Genomic DNA, 9,625 nt, shown 5'->3' with positions numbered 1-9,625 from the left:
CCATTTTAAGAAGAACCCTGCTGAAGTTATTTATGTAAAACTTCAAAATATTCTTATATTTCGGAAGTGCATCTCCGAAGACACTTTTTTTTAAAAAAAAAAAGGTTATTTCGAATGTGCATATCCGAAGACACTTTTTTTATAAAAAAAATGTCACTTCGGATATGCATATCCGAAGTATTCCAATATTTGGTTTTGGGATTTTTTGGATATGCATATCCAAAAGAACTCAATACTTACTAAAAAAATTAAAATCAAGGTGAATCAATGTAATTAATAATATAATTAATTGTATTGATTAAAATATATTATTAAATATATATTATTATAATCAAGATATAATAATAATATTAGTCTAATAAATATTTAAATCAACACTTTATTTATATATATAAAATTAATAATAATAATAATAATAATAATAATAATGATAAAGATATTTATTTATTGCTTATTTATTATTTTTTATGATACATAAAAAAAATCATTTCATAAACTAATTTTCAAAAACAATTTTATAAAAAATTTATTTTATAAACAAAATTTTCAAAACAATTTTAAGGTTAAAAATTATTTTACTAACTTATATAAATGAAAAATATTCTTATTATATTTCATAAGTAAATTTTGAATTTTATAAAATTAAATATATAATTTATTCACTAAATAAAATTAAGATAAAATCTTCTTGTAATTTTTTTAAATTAAGTGAAAAATGATATTTTATTATAATTAGTTATTAAAATAATTTTTATATTTGTGATTTTTATTTATTATTTTAAAAAAATATTTAATTCCAAATTTATATTAAAATATGAATAAAGCAGTAAATAATTTTAATCTTCATCTCTTTTATTTTAAATTTTTGTTGAATAATTATTGATGTATTTATTTTTTATATAATCATAATTGTCGTGTATTAGTTACAATTTTAGTAATTATTAATATGGAATTTTAAAAAAAATAATGAAATTTTTTATGAGTTTTATTTTTTAATTAATAATTAGAATTAGAATAGAAATATGAACAGTATAACTATCATTATTATTATTCATAACTTATAAATTATATCAATTTTAAGATATATGAATTAATCAATATCTTAAATTTTTCAATTTTTGGAATTTTTTCGGATATGCATATTCGAAAAAACTTTTGACAATTTTTTTTAGGTTTTTTCGGATATGCATATCCGAATTAACCAAAATCCCAATTTTTTTTTAGTGTTTTCGGAAATGCATCTCCGAATTAACCAAAATTCCTATTTTCCTTTTTGGTGTTTTCGGATATTCATCTCCGAAAGATATTTTAGGATTTTCAACACGGACTTTCACCCCATAGATATCTATAAAGAAATTGCCTTTTAATTTTAAGACTCATATCCTATAACTAGTAATATACCCGTGCGTCCGCACGGGTAAAAATTATTTAGTCGCGTAAAATTATACTACAAATTGAGAGTTATGTTTATGTATGTTTAGCTGCTTAAAATTTAATTGGTTGTGTCCCATGATATTTCATAAAGTATTTCATTCACATTTTCAACATTAAAGACAGGTGTAAATGAGTGAAAACTTAACACCTACTAAATAACAAATTATCTTGAGATTAAGAATGATTTGATTCATCAATCATATTACAATGAAAATATTAAAAAACATATGAATATTTAAAATATTTCATCATTAAAAGGGCCAATTTATGTATGTCTTTTTGTTTATATCTAACTAATTGTGCCTAGTGTCACTTTATCAAATGCAAATTAACATTTATACATGTTTTGTTGTTTGGATCTAACTTGTTGTGTCCCATAACATTAAATGCAAGTGCAAAGTTATAATGAGCAAGATGTAATATGATTTTGAGATAGATATTGTAAAAATCATAACAAAGCTAAATAATAACTTTATGCATAAATGAATATATATTGAATTGTCATTCATTTGTGTAGTTATATAGAACTGTTACTTAAAATAAAATAGGTGTCGTGTTGATAGTGTCTCGTAATAAAAATAGAAATTTTGACATTTGAAAATCGTGTCTCAAATAAAGACAATGATTAATTAAAATAAAATATGTATTTTGCCGATAATGCCCCGTGAAAAAAATAAAATATTTGACATTTGAAAATAAGAATTTTGTGTTTCAAATAAAGACAATTGTTAATTAAAATAAAAAAGGTATTTTGATGATAGTGTCCCGTAAGTAAAGTTGAAATTTTGACATTTGAAAATAATTTTTTTAATAATTATGAATAATTTTTTTGTAATCATAAAATAATTATGTTTTCGATTGAGTAAATTTTTACGTATTTCTCTTCGTTCTATTAAAAGAGATTCAATTTATTAATTTATTTATATTTTAAAAAATAAAAAGAGAAAAAGAAATTTGAGGGAGAAAAAATTAAAATGAAAATTGTGAAGTGTGTAGGGTGTTTAATAAATAGAGTGAAAGATAGAAATAATTTAATTTGTAAAAGGAGTGAAAATATAATTTGAAATGAGAAAGTGATTTTGTATTGTCAAGTGTCAACACTTTATTGATTAAAGAGTGTGATTATATTGATCTTTATGTAAGTACTAATATATTCTTTTTGCTTTGTAAATTTTGAAAGAGCAAAAGACATTTTTGATAGAGTGGTGACATCTTCTAATAATAGCTAGATAGTAGATTTTTTGGGCATAGTGGGCCGGTCCATATAAGTTAGCCCATTTTGATTGCGGTAAATAAAAGTAAACATAATAAAAATTAAATACAAAATCTTAATTTTTTTTTATTGAAGTAATGCATCACATCACACACGCCACATCAGATTCCAAAGGTAGCTTGTTCCATTAATTTAAGCACACTTTGCGACCCAGCCACCCTCCTTCATCTTCTTCCACATTGCCGTTTCACCTTCAACGTCGTCGTTTAACACCATCAAATAACGCGTAACAACACCTTCGAATCCGATCCATCATCCTCCGAATCAAATTCCTCCATTGTTCAATCAATTATGATCTCGCATGTTAATCCGTAATCAATCGCTGTGTACATACACGTTTTCTTGCCATGTCCGTTCAACATCTGCCAAATTCTAGGGTTTCTCGCCTCTTCCTAATCTCCTTCATAATTTTCTTAACCTATCTCCCAGGTACGCTAGAAACGTATCATTTGATGTATTTGAACGAGTTTTCATGAAATTTGAATTGATTGTTTAGTTTTGGTTTTTTTTCAGGTTTGGTGTTATCTGCGGTGGTGACGCTAAGTTCCATTGAGATCTTCACAACCCATGAGTGGCTGAGAGCCACTCCAACTGTCTATTTTCGATGCACCGGGGATAACAAGACGTTTTTACCTGATGTCAAGAAAAAGCATGTTCTTTATGCTTTTAAAGGAGAAGAGTCTTGGCAGGTTGATACCTTATTGTTTTGCATATAAGGCGTTTGAGAAATTGCTTATTTATTAATGATTTAAGTATTGATAATTGAATCTATATACTATAAGGCATGTGATGAATTGGTGTTTGATTTTCCTTGCCTCTTTGGTGAAACAATTATTGTTTTCTAATTTAGGCAGCTAGCTTCTTTGATTATATTGTGGGCATGTTTGGATTTACTTAGGGTCTGTTTGGATACACAGCGGATTTGCAGCTTAAGCGCCTATGAGTAAGCTTGCATAAGCTATTTTTACAACAACATATGAAATAAATTTAAATTGTTTTTATATACGTTATAAGTTGTTTTCATTAGCTATCTTGAAGAATTTATAAAAATAAGTTCAAATCAAAACAATTTGTAAAAAATCTCATAAACTGTTTTGATTAAGTCTCCCAAACAGTGTCACAAATCTTATGGTAGTAGAAAAGCTCGAATAAGCTCATCCAAACATGCCCTTATTAGAACATAAGCACTTGTTCGGTAGAGCTTACAATAGCAAACATTTGAAATGTCAATAAAGTAATAAACTGTTTTCAGCTTATTTCTATGAGCATTGTAGGATAATTTATGAAAAGAGCTTTATAGTTTATATGAAAATAGTTTGACTTTATTTTAGCTTTTATTCTGTAAGCGCTTAATCAAAAAGTTTATCCAAACAGGGTGTCTATATGTATGTTATTTACAAGAAACATTTGTTGTTTCAGTTTTCCACTCTTGCTTATTGACTATGTACAAAATTCAAGTGTGTTTGCATTTGTAGTTTCAATTACCAACAACTGAGATTTTGCTTTCTGCTTCCAGCCTATGACTGAATTTATAGGTAGAAAATGCAAGCGATGCGGATTCTATGAGAAAGACAGCATTCTTAATGATGATGAATTTGATGAGTGGGAGCTGTGTCCTTCTGATTTTACCGCACCTATTGGCAGTTATGTTCACTTCAAGGAAAAAGAATTTAATGCTACTTTTCTGTGCCCTGCATGCCTACTTTTTTCTAATAATGGTGAGTGTCTTGCAACTGTTTTCCTTGAAAATTGCTTTTACAGTTTTACTGATATAGTTATATTTGTTCTTGCCGACTACTCTGTTGATGCCACTACAACATTTATTAAGTTTATCAAAAAGAAGTTAATTTAAAATTTGTTGAGTGATTCTGCTCATATCGGTACATTTATTTCTAGTAATGCTAAGAATCTTAAACTTTGGTGCATTTATTTCAAAAACTGCAGATAACCTTAATAATCTATTGTATAGGAGTTTTGATTAAGTATAGCAAATACTTTAGCTAAGATTCTAAGGGGAAAAGTTATATCCTGTGACTTTCCTCTGTAACCTGCTAGAAGGAGGATTGTTTATACTGTAGAGATTGAAGGGAAGGTACATAAGCTCATTATCCTATCCTTCAAACTTGTGTGCTAATTACCTTTCATACTGTAACTTCTGGTATCATTTCTATCTGTTTGGAAAAGGCTTGATTATTGTCAATTGTACTACCTTACGTCTGAAAGTATTTTCTTTTCAATATTGATTTATTTTGCCTTGTGAATCTGAACATTACTGGTCATGCCCAAGTTTGTTCCACTTTTACATCTGAACAAACCTCTAGATCATTTTCAAAAATTTTATGTTTTGCTAAAAGTTAAAATGTGTTCATATGTGCAGTTACTATGGCCGCACCTGAGGGGGATCATAAAGAAAAAGGAAAACATGTAGGAGTTATCATTTTGATTGTCATTTTGGTCTCAGCCGTGCTGGTTGTGGTAGCCATGGGTGCATATAAATACTGGCAAAAGAGGAAGAGAGAACAGGATCAGGCCCGATTTTTGAAGTTGTTTGATGAAGGAGATGACATTGAGGATGAGCTCGGCCTTGGCCCAATGCTATGATAGGTTAACGAATTTCCTTCTGTACAGTAGGTTTTCCTCACAATTTTGATTTGGCTTTCATGTTTCACCGGAAGAGATAGTTCATAGTTACTATTTATATCCATCTGTACAGACTCTACACATATTTTATATGACTGTTCGATACTTTATCTGACAGAATTGCTCAAACAATGAAGAATTTTATTTATTTATTGACTTAAACTGCAGTTTTTGTTGAAGAATGTTTTTGTTTTCACGGTTTAAATCTGTCTGATGTACGTCGTAAACCGGAGAATTACAGCAGATCTACGCACTTATAGGCCTTTGAATTTTAATTGTTTGGTTGCAATTTTAACTGCTCTCCAAAATAGAAGATACGAAGAATTGGGAATATTTATTTAAATATTATTTTATTTAGAAAAGTTCCGGAAAAGGCCAGTTTTATGAATATGCAAATGAACATAAATTTTTTATGTTATAAATTTAAGACACCAGAGGATGACGAAACACTTCTTTATCTTTAGATGAAAGAGTGTGTATGCCATGTACTATTAGGCCACACTGATGGGTCATGTTTGAAGAAGTCTTCTAGATTGTTAATAAGTTCCTAGGCTGTTTGAATAAGTTTTCAAGATTTTCAATAAGTTCTAAGGTTTTTGTTTGGGAGATTGGAGGGAAAGGGGATGAGAGTTTTGAAAAAAAAGAAGTAGGATAGAGTAAAAAGAATAGAAGAATTTTGATTGGGAGAGTTCATGAGGTTCTGTTTTTATTCATTACACAAAATTCTTCTCATTTCAACTAAAAAAATGTATTTGAGGGGCCCGAAAGATTTAAACAAATTGTTTAAATATAATTTATGTTATATTATTCTAAAAATTAAAAATATGTAAATCATAAACACTCTTTTATCGTTTTAAATAAATTTTTATTTAAAAAATTAAAAGACTATCTATATTTTTATTTTTTAAAAAAAAAAACGTTTTTCAGTAAGAAGGCTCATGGGAGAACAACAATAGAAAGATAAGAAGGTGAAGAATCATCTATATTAAGATATAGATAGAGGATATAGATTGAGAAATCATGGAAAATATTCCGTTCTAGAATCAGAAATGAGATTAGAAACGATGATGTCGGATTATGCTTTCTAGGGGTGATCGTGGTGCGGTTTGGGCGGTTTTGACGAAAAAAATCATCCGAACCGCAAGAGAAAAAATTGTGCGGTTTGGTTTGGTTCGGTTGGCTTTTAAAAAAAATCCGAACCCAACCAAACCAACCTAATGCGGTTTGGTTCGGTGCGGTTGGTTCGGTTTTTTAGAAATATTTTATTGAACCATTCATATACATATAGATGATAACATAACTTTGTATTTAGACATTCATACACTATCAAATAACAACAAAACCCGTCATATTTTGACAATAACTTTATATTTAATATGTAAAAATTAAATTAGACAAAAGTGGAATAATAAACATAAAATAATAGTATAAAATAATATAAAAATTATTAGAATGAAACAAAAAAATAGAAGATACGAGACATTAGTGAATGTGAAAAAGAAAAAACAAAAGAGTTGAGAGATTAGAGAAGAAGATGTGCGATAAAAACGAAACTGAAATAGGGAACATTTGCATAAAAATGAGAAGGTGAAAAAGAAAGAATATAAGAGAGTAAAGATCATAGAAAAAGAGGGAAGATGTATGTGGCAAAGAAGAAGCAATAATGCTATTAGAGATTTGAGAAGATCGGGACTAAAATCATGTGTAAGGATGAGAAAATTGTTCGTAATCATAAGGTTAAGGTATTATAGATTTAAGTTTGGGTTGGATGTGAGTTAAGTAAAAGTTAGGTTGTAACATAATGCGGTTTGATTCGGTTTGGTTCGGTTTATAAAATACAAACCGCAAACCAAACCGAACCATGCGGTTTTGTTAAAAGATGACTCAAACTAATCCGAACCAAATTCGGTTTTTTGCGGTTTCGGTTTGGTTTGGTTTGGTTTGGTTTGCGGTTTTCTATTGGGTTGGTTTAGTTTTGATCACCCCTAATGCTTTCGATGCGGTGGAGTGGTGGGACTTACAAGGTTATCACTTCAACGCTCAAGTTAGTATGTGGGGAAGAAAAATAATGTGAAATTAATTTTGAAACTTGTTATTTTAATTTGGCGTCTTCTCTATAGATAGATAGAGGGAAATAACAAACAAGTTAATTGTTAGTCGTGATTTACAGAGAGTCGTTGTATGCTCTTATAGTTGAGATCTTTTGTGATTATTAGGATTATAATCTTCATGTCTTGAGAAGATTCAGGGACGGGTGGGATCCCATCCTGGTGGTTGGCCGAGGTTGATGTGGTCGACTCAGAACATTTGTGCTCCAAGCCCTCAACGAGGTATAGGTAGGCGGAGGTTTGATATTGCAGCCTCATATTCCGACCGCCCCTAGTACCTTTAAGACAGATGAAGGAGAAGTGTCCAAGTTCTTAAGGAATCCTTGATTAAATGCATCATACTTCAAACGTCTTTTCAGAAATATCATTATTACAGCTCTTGGAAACCAAAACTCTTAAGTGTTGTGTGTGGGTAATTACACGTGTTTGTGTTTGGTGAAGCATTTTGCCATGCTAAAATATTATCTTTTTTTAAGAAAAACTAGTAACAAACTCGTGCGAAACGCTCGGGTTCTGGCACGGGACGCACATTTGTTTCAGATGTCTTTTTTTAATATAAAAAATGTATATTAAAAGTAATTAGCATTTTGATCAGTAAATTCATGTTCTCATTAATATTCAATATTTTGATAAGTATCTTCATGTTCCCGTTAATATTCAATATTTTAATCAGTAAATTCAGGTTTCCGTTAATATTCAATATTGTGATCAGTAACTTCATGTTCCCGTTAATATTCAATATTTGAATCATTAACTTCAGGTTCCCGTTAATATTCAATATTGTGTGATCAGTAACTTCATGTTCCCGTTAATATTCAATATTTTAATCAGTAACTTCGGGTTCCCGTTAATATTCAATATTTTGATGAGTAACTTCATATTCCTGTTAATATTCACTGATCAGTAACTTCATGTTTCCTTTAATATTCAATATTTTTAATCAATAACTTTAGGTTCCCGTTAATATTCAATATTGTGATCAGTAACTTCATGTTCCCGTTAATATTCAATACAAATAATTAGTAACTCTAGGTTCCCGTTAATATGCAATATTGTGATCAATAACTTCAGGTTCCTGTTAATATGCAATATTGTGATTAGTAACTTCATGTTTTCGTTAATATTCACTATTTTAATCAGTAACTTTATGTGCCCGTTAATATTCAATATTTTAATCAGTAAGACAGTAACTTCAGGTTCCCTCTAATATTCAATATTGTGATCAGTAACTTCATGTTTCCGTTAATATTCAATACAAATAATCAATAACTTCAGGTTCTCGTTAATATGCAATATCGTGATCAGTAACTTCAGGTTCCCGTTAATATGCAAAGATAAATGTTTTTAAGTGTGAAAAATTATCCAATATTTGAATCAATAGTAAAGTTGTTACCGCTTATAACAATAATATTTTTTTATATGAAAATATTTTAATAAACAATATGTTTATCTCGTTTAAAAATATTATTTTTGTTTTGACATTATTTATAAAAATATTTGATTCAATAATAAAGTTGTTGTCATATATAAAAAATATTTGAAACAATAATGTATTTTTGTCTATATATAATTATTATTTTTATTTTTTACTACATTAGAAACAATGCATCCTTATCCATCATGTTATTACATTTCACCATTAAAAAGCATAATAAAATACTTTCGTATCCTAAAATGCTGTAATTAAAAAAATATAATAAAAAATATTATGAATAAAAAATAATATATAAATATTTAATGTTGTAAGAAAAATAATGTTTTATATTAGTGACTAATACATTGCATAATATCTTTCATTAATTTAAAAAAAAAAATTATATGATTAATAAATAGATTAATTAATTAAGGGTTAAATATGTTTTTGATCCTCATAAATATTGCGAAATTCGTTTTTAGTCCCTCAAAAAATTTACTTCAAAGAATGATCCTCTTAAAATTTTTAGTCTATACTTTTGGTCCCTACCGTCTATTTGGTCTAACGGAAGCTGACGTGGCCATGTGCAGGGCCGGTCCAAACAATTTGGAGGCCCTGTTCTATTTTAAAATTAAGCCTTTAATAGATGATATAGAAATATTTTATAGAAATTTGACTCGTCGAAGTATAGGTTTTTCACATTTTTCTAATCTTACCATCTTCGATTTATAGAAAAGTTCATACTATTTAATGAAA

At 28.5% G+C, this 9,625-nt stretch overlaps 1 protein-coding gene across 1 annotated transcript; it reads left to right on the top strand.

Moving 5' to 3' along the window:
* The first annotated feature begins 2,814 nt into the window (after positions 1-2,814).
* LOC131612597 (uncharacterized) lies at positions 2,815-5,495 on the top strand. The gene is made up of 4 exons (XM_058884363.1): positions 2,815-3,136; positions 3,221-3,396; positions 4,224-4,425; positions 5,085-5,495. The coding sequence occupies exons 1-4, from the start codon at positions 3,055-3,057 to the stop codon at positions 5,306-5,308; spliced, it is 684 nt and encodes a 227-aa protein (XP_058740346.1). The 5' UTR covers positions 2,815-3,054; the 3' UTR covers positions 5,309-5,495.
* The last annotated feature ends 4,130 nt before the right edge of the window (positions 5,496-9,625 follow it).

Source organism: Vicia villosa, linkage group LG6 (assembly GCF_029867415.1).
Source record: "Vicia villosa cultivar HV-30 ecotype Madison, WI linkage group LG6, Vvil1.0, whole genome shotgun sequence".
NCBI classification, from domain to species: domain Eukaryota; kingdom Viridiplantae; phylum Streptophyta; class Magnoliopsida; order Fabales; family Fabaceae; genus Vicia; species Vicia villosa.
This window is presented reverse-complemented; position numbering and strand designations above follow the sequence as displayed.

Bases quoted from the DNA above. Each gene is read 5' to 3' on its own strand.
- LOC131612597 (XM_058884363.1), top strand. From the start codon at position 3,055: ATGTCCGTTCAACATCTGCCAAATTCTAGGGTTTCTCGCCTCTTCCTA. The intron at 3,137-3,220 runs GTACGCTAGAAA...GTTTTTTTTCAG, and splicing joins TTTCTTAACCTATCTCCCAG to GTTTGGTGTTATCTGCGGTG. The intron at 3,397-4,223 runs GTTGATACCTTA...TTCTGCTTCCAG, and splicing joins AAGGAGAAGAGTCTTGGCAG to CCTATGACTGAATTTATAGG.